Source organism: Panthera leo, chromosome B1, assembly GCF_018350215.1.
Source record: "Panthera leo isolate Ple1 chromosome B1, P.leo_Ple1_pat1.1, whole genome shotgun sequence".
Lineage (NCBI taxonomy): Eukaryota > Metazoa > Chordata > Mammalia > Carnivora > Felidae > Panthera > Panthera leo.
The window spans coordinates 104,271,996-104,295,864 of NC_056682.1; the positions used below are offsets into that span (position 1 = coordinate 104,271,996).

Genomic DNA, 23,869 nt, shown 5'->3' on the forward strand with positions numbered 1-23,869 from the left:
TTAGACCGTGTTATGAATTAAAACCTCAAGTAAATTGAAGCGATTAACACTAGGCCTTTTTCTTTTTTTTCTTTTTTCTTTTTTTTTTTTGGCTGGTGAACATGCTGTTTGCATTGAACAAGGAACACATTTTATATTTGATTTTTTTCAAAAACGTTAATTCATCAATGCATAACTATCTGTTGAGTGCCTACTGTGTGCTAGACTAGCAAATTGATGTAGGAACACTTAAAAGAATTATATGCCAGTGCTACCTTAAGGAGGTATACTGTGCATACATTATGTCAGCATATTCTTCTAAGTTTAGGCCTCAATAAAGAAAAAAAGTATCCAACTTTTTCTCATCATATAGTGTAGCTTTCATATTGTCAAGGAAAATTTTATAATGATGAAAAGAAGGTAGCTGGAAGACTATTACAGGGTCCCATTTCCTTGCACCTACTGGCTTAGAATTTTTATTTTTTAGGTAAAGATATTCTCCCTAAAACATCTGGTTTACTAGTTTAGATGTTCTTGCCCAAAATACAGAGAGCAGACACTATCCTTGTTTTTAAAAGTTTGAATAGGAAACTGTCTTCAGTTTTAATTATTTGGGAAGACAGCATTTATCATAAAGTTATCATAGAATGTCAAAACTCAAACCCTAGAATCTTCTAATCCAGACATTTTCACAATTCAGTGATGGTTTAATCTTACATTTCATATGTGTGCAAGGATTTATTTCATTTGAATCTGCTGTTAAATTCTATGTAATATTGATTTGTGCTTTTACTACATTTATTTATAACTATTATATTATAGAAGTAATAATATTCTCACCATAGAAAAGTCAGAGAATTATAATCCTACTACTCAGACACTACTGTTAATATATCACTGTATATGCTTTATGACATTTTCATATTTTTCACTTAAATTTGCCTTTTGTAATTCATATTACATCATAATGTATTTTTTATTTTTTTAACATTTATTTATTTTTGAGGGACAGAGCCTGAGTGGGGGAGAGGCAGAGAGAGAGGGAGACACAGAATCTGAAGCAGGCTCCAGGCTCTGAGCTGTCAACAGAGAGCCCAATGCGGGGCTTGAACTCAGGAACCGTGAGATCACGACCTGAGCTGAAGTCGGACACTTAACTGACTGAGCCACCCAGGTGCCCCTTCATCATAATGTACTTTTAAAGCCTGCAAAATAGTAACATAATATACCTAACCCTGTTGTTGAGTATTTATGTTATTTTCAGAGTTTCTCTATTTCAAAGAAAACTGCAGTGAACATTCTTGTATCTAAATATGTATGGCATTATAGTTGGTAAAGAATAATACCATGCGGAATTATAAATCAATCTTTATTATAATCTTGAATACAAGTCTATTTAAATACATTGTATAAAACTATTTTATAGAAAACACAAAACAGGGTGCCCGAGTGGCTCAGGCTGTGTCCACACACTTGTGAAAACCCCAGCAGTGGGTCTGCTTCTGAAATGAGTGTGAGATGTGACTCTTTGAAATAGGCCTGGGGAGAGGGCTTATTTCCTCGCTGCTTTCTAGTTTGTTTTCTTTTTCTTCTTTAGGCTTTGACCCACGTTTCTGAGGACTGTTTCCCTTTGCTGGATGGCTGCAGGAAGAACAGGCAAAAATGGCAGGCTCTTGCAGAACAGCAGGAGAAAATGCTGATTAATGGGGAAAGCAGCCAGGCCAAGCGGAACTGAGTGGCCTATTCAAGCAGAGTTGAAGTTTACAGATGGTGTATTCTGCAGTTTGTCTAGTTTTGCCACATACTGTACAGATTTAGTGTATACTTTGCCACTGCTGTATTTTTATTTTTGCACAACTTTTAAGAACATAGCATGAAATGTTTTTAGGGGACTATTACATATTTTCTGTATATTTGTTTTATGCCACTGATCTGAGATTATCAATGATACCCACTCTTAGCACATGGATAAGAGCGCTGTTTGTGATACTTTGTGTACTGCAAAGTGCAAGTTGAATTCTTGCACTGAGATTGTTTTGTTATTCGTTGTTTTGGGGGTTTTGTTTTCTGTTTTTTGGGGTTTTTTGCTTGGGGATTTTAAATAATTGTTTTTGTGTTTTCTGAATTATCAATCTTGTAAAGAATGTTTGGAATCTTTTTTTTCTCAAAAATAGGCTAGGAGAAAATTGAATGTATTCTGTGACATTTAAAACTTTCAAAAGATAAAGTGTTGTTGGCTGAGTGGATTTTAAGGTGAAAGGATACTATTTGTCAGCAATGTATTGCATTAACAAAAAAAGCTAAAACTCTGAAACAGATGGAAAGTACTAGAAGGCAGTATTGTAAAGAAAAGGTATTGTTTAATTGATTTGCTGTTTTTGTTAGTGAGCAGGAAGCAGGAAGGGGAGAACTCTTTCATTTCACGTACATTTTATCCAGGGACTACCCATAAAATCTGACCCATCTGATGGAAAGCAGGGGAAACCTTAGGAGAAGACACTGATTTCACTGACTTCATGGTCACTGACTTTACTGACGGATGAATGTGATCGAGAAATGGAATGGCCGTATCTGTCAGTGAAGGGAAACATTCTGTTGGAAGACTCTTATGAGTCAGTGAGTGTTTTGAATATTGAACTTCCTTTTTTAAATAACTTATTGTTTTTCTTACAAACCATAGTTTATAAGTGAACAGTTTAAGTCTCAACAGAAAATTGAGAAAAAAAAAGTGATAACTGGAACACTGACCTGAGGTGAGATATGACTGCAGATAAAAGGTAAAATGAACCATTATTTTTCTTTGTCAGAGGAAGTATATAGAATATTTTTAATTATATAAACAGCAAAGGGCCATCCTTGATATTGGGGTCAAAATTAAATTGAGGGAGCACTGTAAGGTAAGAAAGCTTAGGCCTGAATAAACTTAAGAGTATTCAGTTTGCAGTTGAGAAACTGCCCAATTTCAGTTTATAGGACTAGTCAGAATCACAGAAGTTTGGCTATGTATGCTAATTGTTGACACTGAGATTATAGTTGTTGGTATTCACTTCATTTAGCTTTTAGTACATTTAGAAAATGTTAACATTGTCTTAGATTTGAGCCCTTTTGAATGGATTCCCATTGAACACGTGTGCCATAAATACACATCTATTCAGTACTGGAGAAGTAGATAATGAATTGAACTGGTTCAAGAAAGGAAAATCTGTTCCAAATACGTGGAAATGTTTGGACTGGGGCAGAGTAGGAAGAGAAATATTTGTCTGAATTGTTAACCACCCCCCTTCCCAAAAAACAGGTTCTGAGTTTTTAGCTATCACTAAATTGGATAGCAAATCTCTTGGGGCCATGGTTCAGCATTCTGAAACACTTTTTTTTTCTCTAAACTGCCTAAAATTCAACTTATTCATTAAGTTTTGAAAATTCTGAGAGTGTATCTTACATAATGTGACTTACTTCTTACCATTCAGGTAAAAAAAAAAGGGCAAAACAAATTGTACTGCCATTACTTTGTAGTGGTAAAGGCTAGTATAGAATGTTATCAGCTGTTTGTTTCCATATATATTATTGTTGTAATACTTGTATTTTCAGGATGTTATTCGATTTTTATTTGATGTCATACAGGTGAGATCTATAAGATTGCCTCTTGGTGGCACTGGTGTGTAAATTACACAGGCTGTTACTAAAATAACGTATCTATATACTGGTATCCCCCTATGCATGCATACATAATTCCTTAGTGTAGAAAAATTGTTTAAAGAATAGCAGTCTTTAATGACCTTTACATCATACACATTGTGATTTAGCAGTTATGCTAAAATCTGTAATCATATACTTTAGTAGTTTGTTTAGCTCCATCTAATCTATGCCACTGAGATGTATGGAGGTTTTGTATGTGTGTCATTTTAACAAGCAAGAAGATATATTTAGATTAGAAATTGTTTGGTTTACCTTTAGACAGTGGTTTATTTTACTTTACTAGTTTAGCAATTAAAAGAAGTTGGGTAGTACCATGCCTATTTTGTTGTTGGAAGTTTTAGTTCTTATACGAAGAGTACTTCTTTAGGACCAGTTAGTTGGTGCAAATAATTTTTAATTTTTAGGAAAATCATTCCATACATAGATTAATATCTAGTACAGGGGCAAAATCAAAGCTTTAGTTCTTACGTGAGTATTTTTCCCAGTATCTTCTTTCTCTCTCTCTCTCTCTCTCTCTATATATATATATATAGTGGGAATATATATATATACACATAGTGGGAGTATATATATATATATATATATAGTCCTCCCTCATCCTCTATGTTTCTGTTACCCATAACTAGCAAGAAGTTATTCTTTTTCTGGATTAAAGTAATTTTGTGATAGTTATAACTGAATGACATACCATTTCATTTCAATTTTTAGCTCCAAAAGTCCCCACTATTATACTAAGTTGTTAAAAAAATCTCTATAAAATTGTCTGGCCTTCTATTTTTCACAAGACTGGCCCTTGCCAGTCGCAGTCCTGTGTGAACTTGTCACTTAACCTCTGTGTGTCTGAACACATTGGGCTGTTAAAGGAGTTATGTTTGGGTGAAGCCTTTGTCTTCAAGGAGAATGTCACAGAGGGCAGCTACTGTGTAAGCCCTAGTGGGTCTTGGAGACCAGTGTCAGAAGTGGGATATTGGGCTACAGAGCATGGTATCTCATTCCACATGTCATTTCCTGTTTTGAAGATTGAAAACAAGACATTTATTTGGCTTCTCATGTGCATCACCAGTGACTGTGAGATTTTGAGCACCTTGCCTCAAGGTACAAACTCTGGACAGTGGTGTTGTCACCACTGATCTCTTAATCATAAAGAATAGTTTCCTTCAATAAGAGTACTGAGATAAGAAAGTGTATGAAAATATACTCAAAATACTTGGTTCTGGGAGGAAACCGGTCACAGATGTATTCTTGCCTAGCAGTGGAAGTGCCTTTATTTTTAGCATAGAGCACAAATGTTAGACCTACTCCAGTTTGACTTTCAGTTTTCCTGTGTTTTCCACCAGATTTTACTCCTAACACTTTATAGGTCATCACAAGCAGTGCTCTTGTTTTGTTTTGCTTTGTTTTGTTTACAAGAGTGATTTTAAGAAGAGAGGAGGAAAAGGTGTAATTGCTGTCCTCTCCTGTGAACAACTGTAGTTAAAATGAGGTGGTATAATTTAATGTCTCAGTATTAGACATGCAACAGTCCACCTTTTATCGAGTCCCTGCGACATGTCAGGCACTGTGTTCAGCCAAGGAGACAGAGCAGTGACCTCAAGGAGCTCACAGTCTGCAGGAAGTGCTGGATAAGAGACTTACCAGCTTCTGATCCTGCCAATTGAACATGAAAATATAGGGTACGTTATATCACTTTCATTTTCATCTATAAAATACGTATTATACAGTTTTCTGAGGACCTTCTCCCGCCCCGCCCCTGCACCCTCCCCCTCAAGGATCTTCTTTACCTGGAACTTACTAAGAATCTGTCCGTGAACATCCTGCCTTCTAACAAGTATGGATCATTTAGCCCGTTGATAGCTTAAAGAACACCTTAAGGAGTCATGTATTCTACTATATAGGTTTTTTTCCCATTTGCTAGCCAGGTAGAGCTTACTCAGAGTTCTCTTAGATTGTTAAATTGTGCACAGTTTTGGACCCCTTCTGCTCCACCACAGGGAGCAAGGAAGAAAGTATTAAAGCTCACTTGGCCCTTCCATATGCTTCTCAAAAGCCTGTGTAAACATGTCTTAATAAATGTCATTGAAAGCAGTGTAAATAGTTGAAAATATAAATTTCTATTACGGTTTAAGAAAAGAAAACCTTATGGATCATCACTAGCCACTGTTAATATCTATTTGTATTCTTATACCTTTTTCAATATATTTGAACAAATATATAGTTTCTGGCACTATTTTTGTACTAGGATAAAGGAGTTACTGTGTATATTATGTTTAGCTTTAAAGTCATTTTAAATAATTGTGAGTGTTGATTTCTTGTCTTTCCTCTCCCCCCACCATGAGAACTGTGTCAGATGACTCTTCCATGACAAAATCACTTTAAAGGAACACTTCCCTACCTGTGATCCCTATAAAATCAAGAGATGGTCAGAGTGATCTTCTGTCGTGCAAACTCTTCACCTGTCAGTTGTTTACTCATTTTGCTATGCTTTGTAAGAATAAAAAGAATGAATAAGTAGGTATGACTACTGTGTGATTATTAGGGGAATTTTAGGCAGGGAGGATGGGTCCAGTGCTTTGAGAGACTGTAGGCAAGCTAGCCTTTGGTCATATTAGCTGAGAAAATGTAGTTTAATCAAACCCTTTCCTTAGTCAAGACTCCTCTCAGTAATACTCTTCTTTTTATTAACATCCTTTGCTACCAATTTGAAGGCAACATTTTCCATACTTCCTGTGCTTCAAGTCGGTAACAGCTCTCTGGAGGGTGATGATTACCTGCTTATTGTTGCATAAGGAGCTAAGACTTAGGAGTTAAATACTTGACAAATGGCGTGAGCTGGATTCGAGCCTAGACCTGTCTGGTTTCAAAGCAGGTATTTATTCCATTTAGTTCTTTCTTTGAATTTTAATTGTAAAAGTTCCAAAATCCATTCTTAGTGGATCAAATGGGCTATCTACAAGCTTTAGAGAGAAGATTTACCTCACCCAGCAGGTTTGGTTTTGCTTGGGTTTTTACTGTTAATTTTCCTATAGTTCATCTGAATAGCTAATGTCCCACCTTCACAAAATCCCAGATACCACCCTGTTTCAGTACTGCTAATGTAGAGGTGTGAGGGTATAATTAAATTCAGAATATCTGATTCATTATTTAGTTTTGCTAATATGACAAGCCCTAGACAAGTCCTCTTCATGTGGGACATAATATCTAGGCTATACCTAATTCACAAAACTAAAGACAAAAATAAAATGAAAGCTCATGTAAAATAATAGTTTAGATTTTCTGACCAGTAGGAGGCATGAGAGTTTCCGTTTTATTTAAAGTACTCCTCCCCTACTGGGTACAATGAAAAAAACTGTTTGGTTTTTTTTTTTAATTTTTAAAAATGTTTATTTTTGAGAGAGAGAGCATGATCAGGGAGAGGGGCAGAGAGAGAATCCCAAGCAGGCTCTACACTGACAGTGCAGAGCTTGAAATTGGGTGTGAGATCATGACCTTAGCTGAAATCAAGTCAGACACTTAACCGACTGAGCCACCCAGGAGTCCCTAAATTTTTTTATTTTAATGTTTATTTGTGAGAGAGAGAGAGAGAGAAGAGACAGCATGAGCCAAGAAGGGGCAGAGAGATGACACAGAATCTGAAGCAGGCTCTAGGCTCTGAGCTGTCAGCACAGAGCCCAACGTGGGGCTTAAACTCACTCATGAACCGTGAGATCACGACCTGAGCTGAAGTCGAACACTTAACAGACTGAGCCACCCAAACTGCTTTTTAAAATATTTTTACTAGCTAAAGAAAAACAAAATGGAAATAATAGAGAATTAATTCTTGGTTACTGCTCTTTGTTCAGTGATCATTTCATCAAGATGTCCTCCAAACAATAACTGATCATCTGAAGGCTCTGACTGATACTCAATATTCCATCCATGGAGACAGTCCTCCCATTTTGCAGAAAACGAAAGCTGTATGACAATTCTCTTCAACTCACATTCTTGCTATTAACTGTGCTGCCTTCTCAGCAAACCGGGATTCCTAGGTTTGATATATGCAAGTGTCACAATATGATTTTTTATTTTTAAGGCACATGACATTAAATTCACAGAAACTCTTTGAACTTGCAGAGAATAATCTCTGATTTTAAGCTATGTTCAGCCTTGGCAAACAAACAAAAACTATGTTTCCTGTTCACAAACCACTTCCTCAAAATAAATATGCACAAAAGGTATGAATGGAATCTAAATAATTATTTGAAACCAAAAGAAATCTGACGAATTAATTGTATGCATGATTTCTTTCTGGCTTGCCTTATTTTAAGTGTATGTGTGTGTGTATGTAAAATATACAGGAACTAAGTTGACTTTCTCAATCACCTAACAGCAATCTCAATGGCACTTTTTAGGATTCTTCTTTCTAAATCACTATGTAAGGGACAAGATTGCATGGCCAGACAGTGGGGGGCAGCAGGGGGGGAAGCAATAAATGTAGACTGCCACAATAGCTTTCAACCTTAATATCCCCAACATTGATTACTTTTAAAGCCATATTTCACTTCATATCACTGTTTCCCCTTACCCAACAGGAGTGTTTTTAGGCTTTATCTGACATATTCCTGTATGTCTATCTAGCATATTACTGTAAGAAATAAGCTTCTCCTTTTACCAATCAGCTCTCTGAAGTTCAGGAATTCTCTGGTCTCACTGATCTGCATAACCCAAGGAAGAAAGGCATAAAACATGGTTAATGACTGCTTCAGCTACAACTGCTTGCTCTGCTCACATGTGCTCATGCTCTCTCTCTCCCCCTCTCTCTCCCCTCATTCACACAAGCCAATAGGAGTAGTTTCTAAGAGTGCTCTACTGAGTCTGTTAGAATAAGTTACAGATTTCTTGGGAGATGAAGGGACGATTATGTCCTACATTATTTCCTCTTTCTTGAAACCTCTCTTTCTCTTTTTTCTATTCTAGCTCCATCCCCTTGGCCTTCAAACATATTTGATTCTCCTGTGCCCTAAGACACCTTGAATCACACAGCCCTCCTAACCTACCAGCATCTCTGCATCTTCCTTGTACTTTGCAGGTACTCAACAAATACTGAGTGAAAGAACAGATTTCCATAATTTTCCATCTGACATAAAATTGATATTTTATAAAGAAACAGGAAGGTAATTCCACTGAAGGGAAACAAAAATCAATATAGTGCTTTTAGACATTCTCAGCTGGACAAGAGCTAAAATTTAACATGAAAAAACAAGCTGAATAAAACAATATCTTAGGAAAAAAACACTTGTTTCCTGCTGTGAAAAATAAGTTAGCTACCAGACTTTCATTAATAAATTGATAACCATTGGTGGCATTACTCCCAGTGGGAATTGTACCATATTGCTACAAAGCTAAAGTCATAAAGGCTAGAGGCCAACGGTCTTATGGAGGAGAAAGGATTTGTACTTAAAAATAAATAAGCAAACAAAAGTCAACCAAAGATGTTCCTTCATTCACTCACAAACATTTCATTTTCAACCCAAGCAGGGGTAAACTAAAAGGCCTGGCCTCACAGAGCTTCTAGTCCAATGGAAGCTACACACAAGGGACAATGATCTCCGGTCTGTGCATTGAGGGTGGGAAGTAGAGGTACTTAATTCAAACTTGAGGGTTCACAGTTGGCTTCCTTCAGAGTATAATATCTGGTTTAGCCAAGTGAAAAGGGAGAAGAACATTCCAGGCAGAAGAAACAGTATGTGTGCAGACCTAGAGGTAGCTGACTAGGGAACTTGAAAGTTTTCCCGTCATTTATTTATTTATTTAAATACTTACTGGTTTTATAGTTATGAATGATGAAGATTAAAACTATTTATAAAGTATTGATATGATGTATAGATCTTTATAAATGTATAAAATAAAGCAAATGTGCTTCAACAAATGTATGTTTGAACTCTTAAGAAAGAGAAATCGCCAGAGGCCAAAATAAAGCCAATTAAAAATCAAATGAGTAAGCATGTGAACTGATACTTTGTCAGACCAAGGAATATTTGCAGATATATATAATGAAGGGTATTTAATGCCCAAGCAAGCAGGAAACAGGGTAAATGGGTAATGGTTCTCCAAGAAAAGCTTAAACTTTTGAAAGAAGTGAATTGAAGCAATTCACAATGCCTGAAGTCAGAAGCCACAAGAGTAGCATCAGATCCCCATGAAATTCAGACAATAGAGTTCTTTGATTGAGCCTGTTGGGAGGAATCAATTTTTTACTCTTGTCTTTCCAAATGAAGGAACACCTCTAAAATGACACTTTTAGCCTCTTGTTCCACCTCTAACTCAACTCAGTGTCAAATACCCGACTGGAGGGTCATAGACATCAGTCCACACCCCTTAAGTGGGTGAAATAAATCTCATAAAAAGCAGTGAATGCTGGAAATTTGTTTCTTTTCCTTACCTTTCGAACCCAATATAATCCAATGTAAGTTGGAAATCCTAGGTAAAAGTGTCTGGTTATGTGGCCTGTTTCAAGATCTAGCTTGCTAAAGGGGTGGGGTTTCAGGCAGGGAATGTAACTTAGCAAACCCATTTAACCAAAACATGTTCTCCAACCTATACGTGTTCTTCAAACACCTTATTTACCTAACTATCTCTGCAAAGCTCCACACCAGCCAGCATCACATTGTTTTCTCAGAGTGCTATGCCTATCTCCTGTAAGGTCTTTCTAGACTGTCATTCTGCAATATCAGTGGGCCACTTCAATCAATGGCCTTTCCTGCTTCTGATCAAAGTAAATCTGCGCTTTCCTGAGTCTGTCCATCTGCTGTTTGAGGGACATATTGTACAAGTCAGAGCATTCTTCTTACTTACGTGCTAGTGGCTGTATAGAAGGCAGGAGCGAGCCAACATTGAATGAGATCCCAGGAATGCAGTGATTACGGCCTAAAGACTTGAAGAAAAGCATAGTTGTAAGGTATGTTGTTCTATTTTGTGTTATAAAATTCTGAAAGGTAAATTTAACATGACGAGAAACTATCGTTCATATTTTTCTTCTGCCTATTCTAAGACTTGCATTTATGATGATCATCACCTGATGACCATCAGCTCACTGACAGCCAGTATTCATAGGCAGCACAATGGATGTGGCATCGTCAGAACTAATAATATAACCAATATAAATAAATGGTATTAGGGAACTGCAAAAGCAAGAAGATACTATTTTCACACCAACAGGTTCTAAAGAGCCACAACATTGTGAGTATAACAGAGTTGCTCTTTTTTTCTCTCAGTGGAAATTATGAAATTAGGGAGGAGGAGCACATTTGACAATGAAATATACAAGAAAATTGTTCCTGAACCTGAATAAGAAGAGATGGTACCTAGACACTGCTAGTGTGAACTGATTTTCACATGCGCTGCCTGGACAATGAAAAATGTAAACATCACTTCTGTACCCAATCTTCTAAATTTTTCATTGAAAATTTTAATTGTGTTAGCCTCCTATTGCTGGTGTAAGAAATTACCAGAAATGCATGCACTTAAAACTTATCTTACAGTTCAGGAGATCCGAAGTCTAAAATGTGTTAGCACCGCTGCATTCCTTCTAAAGGCCATTTCTCTGCCCTTTTGAGCTTTTAGAGACTGCATGCATTGCTTACATCGTAGCCTCTTCCTCCATCTTCAAAAAATAATGTAAATTCTGACTCTATTCCTTTTAGGAAAGCAAACATTTATATGATAAAATAGATTTTATGGGGCTTTTGAAAGATGTAAACAAAATGTGTTAAGTGCCTAGCACAAAAAGTACACAAGTGGGAGACTGGGAGACATGGTTATTGTTACTATTTTCATGATGATGATAACGATGAAAGATTTCTATCCCAGAAGTTAAAATCTTAAGAAGAAAAAACTGACTACTGAAAGCACATCCAGAATGAGTTAAACTTAGATTGTACTTTGCCATTTACCAAGCTGTTTCACACACATGATCTTATCTCATCTTACCCGCAATTCTGTGACACAGGCATTATTTTCATTCCTGATTTTATGATGAAACTGAGTCTTGAAAACTCAGTTGCTTCACCGCTTGTAGTCTGCATTTTGCCACTTGAACCCAAGACACCCCCCCCATCAAATCTGCTATACTTTTCATTACAAAATAGTTCTGCTAACAGTTCCAAATTCTCAGGTGTTTATTATGTATATCAGTAATTTTCAAAGCCGGGTTCTGGGCCAGCAGCATCAGCATCAGCATCACCTGTTAAAAATGCAGATGCTCAGGCACCATGCCTGAAGTGCTGAGGGTCAGGATGGGCAAGATGAGTTTTATATTAGCCCTCCAGGTTATTCTGATGTACTCTAAAGCTTGAGAACCACTGATCTAAAATATTGCTCTCTTCTTCTAACTGCTTACAACCCCGAGATTAAAGCCACACAAACCCATGTAAAAAATGATTCAGTGATTAAACTGACACTTTTATTAGAGAGAATCCTAGAAGTTTGAAGAGCAAACTCATTGAAAACTTTGTTCTAATTATTTGGATTTTTCACCTCAACAAAAGTACAACATATTCTGTCTGTGTATGAAAGAGAAAAGTAAAAACCTGGGGGCTTTAAGATTGAATTTCAATAGGGACAGAAGTAGGATAATAATGATGGCTTCCATTCATTTATTAATCTATTAATGGACAGTTGGGCTGCTTCCATAGTTTGGCTATTGTAAATAATGTTGCAATAAACATCAGGGTGCATGTATCCCTTCAAATTAGTGTTTTTGTGTTCTTTGGGTAAATACCCAGTAGTGCAAATTCCTGGATCCTAGGGTAGTTCTATTTTTAACCTTTTGAGGAACCTCCATACTGTCTTCCACAGTGGCTGTACTGGTTTGTGCTCCCAGCAGTGAACAAGGGTTCCTTTTTCTCCACATCCTCACCAACACTTGTTTCTTGAGTTTTTTATTTTAGCCATTCTGACAGGTGTAAGGTGATAATTTGCATTTCCCTGATGATGAGTGATGTTGAGAGCATCTTCTCATGTATCTGTTGGCAATCTGTAGCTCTTCTTTGGAGATATGTTTGTTCATGTCTCTTGATCATTTTTTAATTGGACTATTTGCTTTTTTGGGTGTTGAGTTTTATAAGGTTTTTAGATATTTTGATTACTTCTCCTTTATTGGATATGTCATTTGCAAATATTTTCTCCTATTTCAGTAGGTTGTCTTTTAGTTTAGTTTTTTGTTTCCCTTTGCTGTGCAGAAGCTTTTTATTTTGATGCGGTATATATATATACAATGGAATCTTATTCAACCATAAAAAGAATGAAATCTTGCCATTTGCAAAAACATGGATGGATCTAGAGTATAATGCTAAGCAAAATAAGCCAGTCAGAGAAAGACAAATACCATATGAGTTCACTCATATGTGGAATTTAAGAAACAAAACAAATGAACAAAGGGGAAAAAGAGACAAACCAAAAAAACAGACTCTTAACTGTAGAAGACAAGCAGATGGTTACGAAAGGAGTGTGGTATGAGGGATGAGTCAAATAGGTGAAGGGGATTAAGATACATCGATTTCGATGAGAACTGAGTAATATACAGAACTGCTGAATCACCATACTATACTAATACTGAACCAAATGTAACTCTGTATGTTAACTACACTGGAATTAAAAATTTTTTAAATATGTTGTGGGGTGCATACATAAATACATAAAATGATGGTTTCCAGAATTTCCTCTCCTATATTATCTATGATTGCTTAAGCAGGACCTTGAAAGATTAGTCTATTATCAGTCCTCCTCCTCTTCCTCATTGATCATATGCTTTGAGAACACTTAATTGCAACAGGCCAGAATGACGAGATTACGTCCTCTCACAGTTGGAACAAAGAAAAATCGTATGTGGCATGCCACAGGCCGAGAAGGGCAAAGGGAGAGCTGACATTTTATATGTTATAAATACTGCTTACTCGTAGTTCATCAAATTGTTTCTAGATCTGGGAGTAAGGGCAAAGGCTCTCATTCTGATTTACCATCTATGTCCTGATGGGTTGAATCAATATCCAGGAGCAATTTGGGAGGGCAAAGATCCCTGCAGGTTGCCACACCAGAGGTTTATTAGCAGAAGCTAGGGATCAATCAAGCTTTGAAAGAGGCCCTGGGGAAGACTTGCAAAAAGCATCCCTCAGGTAAAGCAGTCTGCTCCAAGTCTACCATGGAGAGTAAGCATTTCAAAGGAGATTTAGAAGAGAAGGTGAGGCTAGCAGTGCTTTCATCAGAAGTCCAGATCTAGGGTAAGGTTGGTTCTCTGCTCAGCCTTAGGCTTTCCTTGTCCCTCTAGTTTGGAGCCTCTTCAAAACCTGGGGTATACTCCACATGAGAATGGGGTTATTCCAACTCTTCAGGGAAAGAACTCTACCATGGCCAGGGAAGAGACCCTGGCATCCGTCCTGTCATAGGTACAGTGAAACATCTTTCTGCAGAGCCCTGCACCTTAGTTGGCCCCCAAGAGCCACGAAGCCTGTGTCCTGGGCACAATTGGCAGGTGATTTCATGCCTAAAGAGGACTTTTCTATAGAATCACCAGAGGTCAATTCCCTGCAGCATAGCAAGGCCTTCTAGCAGGGTAGAGGGAAGGAGGCGAACATTTATTGAGCAGTAACTATGTGCTAGACCTTTTCCATACACTAACTCATTTTATTCTTACAACAGTCTCATTTAGTAGATAATTTTATCCCCATTTTTCAGACCAGAAAACAAGGCAGAGGAAGTTAGGTTACTTATTCAAAGTCACACAGCTTGCAGGTGGCACAGCCAGAATATGAACTCGGGTCTGGCTTCAAAGTCCCTGCTCTCCTCACTACAGTGCTATCACAGCAGAAGGAGCCCAATGAGCTCACCACCTGTCTCTGAGCAAAGGGCACTTCAGGCCTTCCCATGTGGCTGTTTCCAACAGATCAATGGAGGTCACAGTGTAGACATCACCTGTGACATCTTTGTTGGCCCACACACATACATCCTAATTATGTTGTCCTGAGGGAGGATCATTATGCACTTTTCCTACCATCGAACAAGGAGATGGGGATCAAAGGACAGCTGAGTCCTCATGGATGATCCCTATTTATTGTACCTATTCCTCTTTCTCCATCCAAAAACCTCTTTCCTCCATGTTACCCCCATACATCCCAATTAAACAGAAAGCCATCATCAATTTTTTTGCTATCTCTTACAAGAGGAAAAAAAAGGCTAAGAAAAACATTTTATTGCAAAGGCCAAACAGCATTTGCTGCAATCTGCTTATTTCAGCACAATCTTCTAAGTGCTGTTTTATTTGCCCTAAACAAGCTTGATATACAACACAGTCATAACCTTAATGATATTTCAGCCAGTTAATCATTCATTAGGCTAAGTCAGAACAGTCTTCTGCGAAGTTTGTATTCCCATTTTCAGGTTGGCCAAACTGACCTCTTTTAGAACAGACTGCTTTCTTCTTGAAATATATAATGTATTATTCCCAAGTGGAGATTTTAACTATCATGGAATAGTGCGGTATTTACTGATACTTCACTCTGTATTCGCCACCTACAATTATATCCTTCATTTTGCAAGCTGTTTGCCAGGACAATTCCATGACAGAATCCATTCCTCCATACTAGGGCAAGGTTCCTTGGAAGCACTAACTTAGGGGTGCTAATTGCCAGGCAGAGCAAACAATCTGGAATGGAATAGGAGAAAAGCATTTGTAAACAGCCCAGGGTATTTTTGCCATGGCCTAGATAGATGTAGGAAGGAACACTTAACTCTCATCTTTGTAAGCTGATTTTACTGTGGCCATTTGGTCAGCAAATCTAAATTCGGAAATTTGCCTAAGGAATAAAAATGGGTATACACTGCAAGAGTGAGGCATCAGCCTCCGGGATACAATGTCTACTTACTAAGAACCATCCTATGGCGCTCTGTCTTCAATGAGCAGAATATATGGGTCTGAGAAATAAAGAGTAAAGGTAAAAGTTGCCCTATTGCCACCACTTCCCACTCCAAGTCTGGCCTCTATGAGTTAGGAAATCCTATTTCCCAAGAGGCCAATAGGCAAGGAAAGAAGTTACCATCCCGGCAGGAATAATTAACCCTGCCAGTAACAAAAGATAGGGTTGCTCTTACACCGTGGGAGCAGGAAGAAATATGTTTGGTACCCAGATTCATTCACTGGAGCATCTTTTAGTATTTCTTTGCCAAATTTCAGAAGAAAGTGGGTAAGTACAGCCACCACAGTGTGAGCCAGAGTCCTGGGCTTCTCAGGGAAAGCCCTTAAGGCAAGGCAAATCTAGAATGAGAAACAGAAGAGAGAGATGGTAAATTCTCATTTGTGACCCCAAGGATAGCTGCCTTCCTGGGGCTAAAAGTTCATCCCACTAACCTATTTTTCCTCAGAAAAAGAGACCAATCAGAATCCTAGAGGAGCTGGTCCCAGATGAAGTAAACTTATTATATTAAGCAAGTTGACCCAAGCAGTGCAGAGGTGGATTTTAGTGGATACTGTGGTGTACTGACAAGAGTCATCTCCTATCAGAGCCATCTCCACCCGAACCCTATACATGACACACCAAGGCACAAGGCACTCACTGTCCAGGCTGTCCCGACTGTTGACTGCTGACAATGTCAGCTCACAGCTGGGCCAATAAATTGTCCCAGGCTGAAGGTCAAGGTTACACTCTCTCTCCAGGGGCAGCCTGCATCCTATCACTGGACAATGAGGATTCGAACAAAGATCCAACCCCCTTGTCTGAGTGAGATACAACTCTGAAGGGCTACTCCAGTTCCAGACTTCCTCAGAGGATTGGCCAAGGACTTTGCTGCTTTTGCATAGCAGGCTAAGTTCCTCCCCCATCCCCCACCCCACCCAGTCCTACTGCCTTCACTCACTCACAGGTGGTTACCCAAGAGCACTCCCCAATAAACTGCACTGAATTATCTGTCTTCAAGTCTGTTTTTCAGGGAACCCAACCTAAAATGAATGTGAATAGTGGCAATTCTTAAATGAAGGGATTATTGAAGGTTACTGTCTCCTTTTTGCATATCTGCATGTTCAGATTTTCAACAGTAAACATAAATTATATCTGTAGTAAGAGTTACATACGCATACATACACACTACATATATATAAAGTTTCTTAGAGTCTCTAAGTGCAGAGGAAAACAGCCATTTTGGTGTGACCTACAACATACAAAATGAAGAGAAGACATTTGGAGGGAAGAATATTTCATCACATTGTCATTTGAATTTGCAATTTTCTAGTTATTGGTGTGTTTGAATAAATATGTCATGTTTAATGACCAAAATGAAAAAAAAAAAGAAGAGGAGACAAAACCAATACAAATAGATTAAATATATTAGTGAAAAAAATCTTGGTAACAGACAAAAGGAAAACACCCTAGAAACAAATAATTCATTGAAACTGATTCAAAATATAAATATGTATAGTATTATAATTAAAGAAATTATAGTATTATATATAATATATACATTACATGATATTATATACACTATATTACATTATATTTATACCACTATATTGCATATATTATTATAATTAAAGGAATTAAATTTCTCTTTTAAAATTTTCCCATAAAGAAGAAAAAAAGATCTGTCAGGCTTAGATAGGTTTACAATAAATCTCGTCAAATTTTTAGAGAAAAATAATTATTGATGAAAATGAGGTCTACAGCAATCTTATATACACTGGTTTAGGGAGATATACGACTCCGAAAAAGGTACTTGGTATTATTTTCCCTCATTTTTTAAATCCATTTTAAGGTGTGTGTGTGTTTTTTTTTAATCTAAGTTTTAGATGCACATTTGGTCCTCCAACAGCTTCTTAGGATGTTTATGAAATAATTTTTTTTACCAATAACTTTTTATTTATTCATTGGATTTTCCCAGGGTAAAAAGAGAAGGGGAAAGGGTCAGGATGTGTGTTAGAAAACAATAGCAAGTGGGAAAGGAAGTACCCGGCACAGCAAAATCAGCCACATAAACACCCCCCAGAGATGTAGTCACTAAAGACCAAGGGGGGTCAGTCTCCTGCAGTTCAGAAATGAGGGGAAGGGATCAGGGAAAGAACAGATAGGTACAAGCTTTCCTACCCCACCCCACCCCCATAAGTTCAAGATTTCACACAAAGCTTTGGTTTCTAGCAGTAAACATGGTGTTCATTAGTTCATCTCCTATTAAGCAATCTTGTGCCACTTTGACATATGTTTCTTGCACCTGCATAAAAGTTCCTGAGTGACTTGGATTATACATTCATCTTCCCTTCCTTGGCCTCCAGACCCTATTTCTACATGGAAGGCTCCCCTCATTTCTTCTGCTTCTCTCTACCCTAAGATTAGAGATTAAAGTAGGGTTGATCCATCCAAATACAAGTGTATTAGTATGAATCACATCAAGGAATGGTCTTGACACAGGACATTAGGAACGAGAAATGGAGTGTTTACAGCTTTTTCATGGTTTAAAGGTGTATGGGGGGGGGGGGGCTTTTGTGGGGAGGGGGATAGGGTAGGAGTTAAGTTTTTAGGATAGAAGATCTTGCCCAAAATAGGAAATAGGGGAAGGAAACGCAAAAGAAAGGATGGTTCAAGACCACCACATTTTAAGACAGGTCACCAAGCTGTGTTCCAGATTCTCTTCCTGTGAAATAAAATTTTTGAGATGTGTATAATAGGAAAACATCTGTAGTCTATCCCAATATTCAGTTGATAGTTTGGATAGGCTAGAATTCAAAATTAGAAAAATAAGCAATAATCTTGTTTATATTTGGAAGGCAATGCTCTTTGATCATCTAACTTCCAGGATACTGTTGAGAAATGTAAACCCATTATGGCTGTGATATGGATGTCACCTGTGCTTGCCATCTCACCCTATCCCCCAAAATCACAGCAATTTAGAAAATTCTTTCTTTTTCCCCACATACATGAAATTTCATTTTGTGCCTGAGTGTTGTCCCATTTTCACCCACTCTACTAAGCACTTGGTGAGCCTGTTCAATGTAGAAAATAATCAGCTTTCAATTTGGGGGATTTTCTTGTGACTTACCTGCCTTATGATTGATTTCCCGTCTTCTGTTTTCCATTTTCACATTCTGAACTTCTGTTTCTCAAATGTCATAACTCCTGGACTACTCCTCTAATTTCCTTATCTTTTCTTTGTATTTTTAATGTTTTCTGGGGTGTTCTTTTACCATCCAACTCTTTTATTAAGTATTTCATTTCCTCCATCATATTTTTAATTTCTAAGAGCTGTTTCTGGTTCTGTTTAATTTTCACGGCATCGTTTTTGTTCCAGAAAAACATATATTCTCTTACATCTCTGAAAATATTAATGATAGGTACAGCTCTATTTTTATTTTTGAGGTTTTATCCCTCCCACATATATATAAAATAATTTCATCCATTTATTTTACTCTTTCTTTCATATTAGAGATTTCTTTTCTCAAATGTCTCCTTGATTAAATGTTCATTTTTAAAGGTCTATGACTAAAGTCCTGGTGAGCTTGTCAACTGTGAACTTCCCTGTAGTGTGACCTAGGTGGGCCATATATTGGGGAAGGTGCAATGTCATTTTCTTTACATCTTTCTACGGACTGGTCAGATCCCCCAAAGAAGACTCTTCCAAAATCTTGTATAGAAAGCAAAGGCCTGGCTTCCAGTGTTCTAAAAAGTGAATAAGGTGGATCTCTCAATATTTAAAAGGCACACATTCAATTAATCTTCCTATTTCTTTACAGTATCTGTGTTCTCAACTGTATCTACTTTTCCTCAGTCAAGTTCTGTTTTAGCTTCTCTGGAGAATAATTCTGCTGGGTGTGAGGGATAATTACTCATGGGTTAGTATAGAGAAGGTGATTTGAGAATTTCACTGCTTTTTAAAACACTTTCAATCAGTTCACCATCTTTCAGCTAGCTCTTTTTATCCCATCTTCCAGAGATACCTATTATGGAGTCTTTTGAAGATTCTGCAGTATACATTAAGTTGGTCTGACCCCTCACCCTATCTTAGGTTTGGCTTTCTCAGTTCTACCAAGTAATTTACCATTCATCCATCTACTTTCCCGATTTAAAAATTTTATTGATACTGTCTCGTCTTCTCTTTTCCCCATCGCTGTGGATTTTTGCCTTCCTAAAAGCTTTAGTGAGATTTTAAAAGGAAATAAAAGTAGACACATGTATTAGGACTACTGTCTTTACTAGGAAATGTGACTTTAAAAAAAATGAAGATGCACAGAGTCTATTACTCAGTAATTTCACTTCTGGGTAAACTCTTGACATGTGTACCAGGAGAGATGTACAGAAATATTCATAGCAGTATTAACATATCAATAAAAAGTAACTCATGGATGAATCTTAAAAACATAATGGCTTGTTGTTTAAAAGTTACAGAAACATATATACAGTATAAATTTGTTCAGTTGAAAAACATTAAAAAATCCTAAAAATGTATTGTCAGTCACTAGTATCTTTAATATAATAAAACCATTTAAAAAAGCAAGGCAATGATAAACATAAAAAAATCAAAGCAGTTACCCTTGGTTGGAGAGAAACAGAGTTAAAGTTGGGAATGAAAATGAGCTTCAACAGTATTGGCAATTGTTAGAGTCCCCACAAGCAAACCCTGATGTGAGAACTTAAGTGTAAGTAGCTTATTTTGGAAGGTTATCCCAGCAAATACTGGTAAGAGAGTAGAGAAGTAAGATGGGAAGGGAAGGAAAGGCAAAGAAAGGAAGTGAACACAGGGTAAGTTATAAGCAGATTCTTACTGTGGACAACTGAGGCTCAGTATCACTGGGGACCTCTTGAAGACTGTATAGAATACAAGTCAAAGTCATCCTACCTACGGGACAAAGAAGTTTAGATATCTAGCTCCCAGCTCCCACCCATTATTAGTTGAGGTATGCTCCTGATGGTCTTAACTCCCCCTATGTCCAGCATGCCCTGCTTCTGGGGCTGAGCATCTTTCTTGACCAGAGGAAAGCCTGCAGGCAAAGCATCTCAGGTGCTTAAAACAGAGAGCCATCAGTGCTTTTTGGGAATAGTGAGCACTGAGGGGATAAGCCTGCCACAGTACTATTCTAGTTTTTCAACTAGGAGTGGCTAAAATGGGATTTATTTGGTTATTCTTCATACTATATATATGAAATGTATTCTTTCATATCAATGCTAATGTTAATTAAGAATATTAAGTAAACTTTTACATATGTCTTGAATTCCCACTTTCTTCTTTGGGCAATGTTTGTTAGAAATGTGAACTTCAAAATATGTTTCATTTTCACTGACCTTCTGCTCATTTGCAGTAATGGGGCCACAGATTCCCTGGTGTCATTGGGCCCTAATTCATTCTCTGAACAAGCTGGTCTTTCACTGAAGGAGGGCCATTGTAATTCAGTGTAAATATGGTCATTTATAAAGCAGCAGGAACTGATTTGCAAGAACTCTTCAGACAGTATATTTTAGGAGAGCAACATGGTGTGAAATTCAATTCAATTCATGTCTCTGTTTTTGTATTATATGGATAATTTTTACATAGTAAGATTTTGGCTTTAGGGGTTTTAGAACTCGTATACCATGGGCTAAGACAAGTTTTTGGATTATAATTAACTCAAATCCCAATTATGCTATTCCAAGCAAGAATGGTTCTTTATAATCATCTTTTCTGGGACCAGAATATTACAGTTTAGTTTCTTGAGCCAGATGCATTTTAGGCTGTGCTTATGGAGCAGGGCCATTTATTTTTTTTTTTTAATGATTTTTTTTAAACGTTTATTTATTTTTGAGACAGAGAGAGACAGAGCATGAACGGGGAGGGTCAGAGAGAGGGAGACACAGAATCTGAAACAGGCTCCAGGCTCTGAGCTGTCAGCACAGAGCCCGACGCGGGGCTCGAACTCACGGACCGCGAGATCATGACCTGAGCCGAAGTCGGCCGCTTAACCAACTGAGCCACCCAGGCGCCCCTGGAGCAGGGCCATTTAACTGACCAAGACAATAACAGCTAACAACTGGATGTTTTATAGAATAATGCATTGCTGTTGGACTCAAGGGGGAAACTTACTAATTTGTATTGGGTTACAGAAATAAGCCAAAGGTGCTTAACTGATTTTAGAGAATTATCTCTGACAACTCAAAATCATTGGAGCCAACATCTCTCTATGAAGTCAGTTACAGAGACAACAAAGTATTTATTGACTAAATTACCCTTCTAATACATCAGCTTAAAAAAAAAACTCTGAAAAGAGGTTTAAAAAAATCTCAGTGCCTACCATGACAGGCATAACTGTATTCTGTGGCACAAAGTTTGACTTAATCCACTAGGTGAAAACAATTTCCTCTAAGGCAGTTGAAGGGTAATAAAAACACTCTTTACAAAGGAAGTGACAATTATTAGCTTGAAGGTCCTTAGTTTTTCTCTGAACAAGACAGTCTCATCAGTCTACCTCTGAAAGCGAGTCTCTATTTACACTGACAACAAACTGATCAGAAATTATGGAATGAGCTGTTTCAGAACAGCTCATAAAAAATGGACTCTATAGAGGTGGGGATGTAAGCAGAAGAGAGCAGTTGGTAACATGACATGTTTTAGGGGACATTTCTAACAGGAAAGTAAAATACACTGTGACTCCCTTTAATTTTACACATCAATCTAGCCTTAAGGCCTACTTGGTGAGGCAGACCAATTTAGTATTCCTTTTGTAACTGTAAATGCATCTCTTAAAATGAATTAGTCATTAGTTTTTGAAAAATTATTTTAAAAAAATTTTTTAATGTTTATTCATCTTTGAGAGACAGAGAGAGACAGAGCATGAGCGGGGAAGGGGCAGAGAGAGGGAGACACAGAATCTGAAGCAGGCTCCAGGCTCTGAGCTGTCAGCACAGAGGCCGACGCGGGGCTTGAACTCATGAACTGTGAGATCATGACCTGAGCCAAAGTCGGACGCTCAACCAACTGAGCCACCCAGGCGCCCCTGTCTTTTTTTTTTTTTTTAAGTTTTATTTATTGAAGTGATCTCTACACCCAACATGGGATGCAAACTCATGACCCTGAGATCAAGAGTCATATGCTCTTCTGACTGAACCAGCCAACCTCCCTGAAGATTGTCTTTATTCTCCTTCATATCCAACCCCAGTAAATAAGTGGATGGATTGATGGGTGGATGGGTAGGTAGATGGACAGATGGATAACTAACTTAAGTTGGAAGGTTTGACCATACAACAGTATACAAAATACATTTCAAAGGGAGTTGTTAGACCCCAGAGCCTAAATTTAAACATAGGTATGAAAGATGATGGCAATGGAGAGATTTTTTGAGGATTATTTCATTGGAAAGAGAGATGTACTGTGGGTGAACAATGATACAAGTTGTTTGCGGTGTACCTCATGACAATCACAGAATTCAGTAAGGATCTCCTGCACTAACCCTGTCTTCATCGAAAACTTTGAGATCTTGCCCATCATATTTTTTGCACTAGTATTTATTTTTTAAGTGTTTCACTAAAATATTGTTTATCTTGATTGCTGAGCTTTTTGGCATCCCCTTTACTTTTGCTCTTAAGGTGAGTGCCTTACTGGCTTCGCCCTAGTCCCAGTCCTGATTGAGGGGGACCAGGTGATGATGCCTGACCCTCACCTGTGCCTCTAAAGCAGCCTATTACAGCAGGATAGAGGTCGCTCGCCAAGGAAGGTACCCTCCTCTCAGAGTGGGTCAAAAGTGTGGGAATTCTAGGAACTAGATGAAAACTAATGGTAGGTATAGTAACCTGGGATCGTTTAAAAAAAGTATCCTGTCCAAGAGGATAGTCTGAGAGAATTGAGGGCGACCTCAGAGCTGGCAGGGCAGAAGCCGAGGGGCACTAAGAGTGACCCAACTGAAGGTAAGGCACTGCTACATCTGGACAGTGAGACTGAGGTCTGCCTCTCTACCCTGCACTCTATCCTCTATCCCTAGAGGTGACAAAGCAAGAAGGTTTAAGGCATACTCTCCCCAGAAGACTGCCGGCCTGCCTGCAGCCAAGCCCTAGAACGAAGGTAGGGTGTAGAAGAGAAGCCTTAACTTTGAACGAAGAGTAAAGTATTCTTAATATGTTAGACAAAACATTCCTAAAAACTGAATTAAAACTATAATTTTGATATTAAAGTGGCCTTAGGACTCAAGGCCCTGTTGCAAAACTCCAGGAGCATTATTCCC

At 37.9% G+C, this 23,869-nt stretch overlaps 1 protein-coding gene and 1 long non-coding RNA gene across 12 annotated transcripts in view; one reads left to right on the forward strand and one right to left on the reverse strand.

The window, feature by feature from the left end:
* Positions 1 to 5,988, forward strand: part of PDE5A (phosphodiesterase 5A) — a 141,734-nt gene extending 135,746 nt beyond the window's left edge. For all 4 annotated transcript variants that reach the window (XM_042935616.1, XM_042935613.1, XM_042935615.1 and 1 more), the window contains exon 21: positions 1,577 to 5,988. In XM_042935616.1, coding sequence (XP_042791550.1) covers positions 1,577 to 1,714 — 138 coding nt within the window. In that variant the 3' untranslated portion in view covers positions 1,715 to 5,988. The remainder of the gene's footprint in view (positions 1 to 1,576) is intronic.
* The window catches only part of LOC122217917, a 73,803-nt gene extending 62,023 nt beyond the window's left edge, over positions 1 to 11,780 (reverse strand). For all 8 annotated transcript variants that reach the window (XR_006201754.1, XR_006201752.1, XR_006201753.1 and 5 more), the window contains exons 1-2: positions 11,641 to 11,780; positions 10,507 to 10,585 (exon numbers count right to left, since the gene is read on the reverse strand). This is a non-coding gene — a long non-coding RNA (uncharacterized LOC122217917). The remainder of the gene's footprint in view (positions 1 to 10,506; positions 10,586 to 11,640) is intronic.
* Positions 11,781 to 23,869: the final 12,089 nt, after the last annotated feature.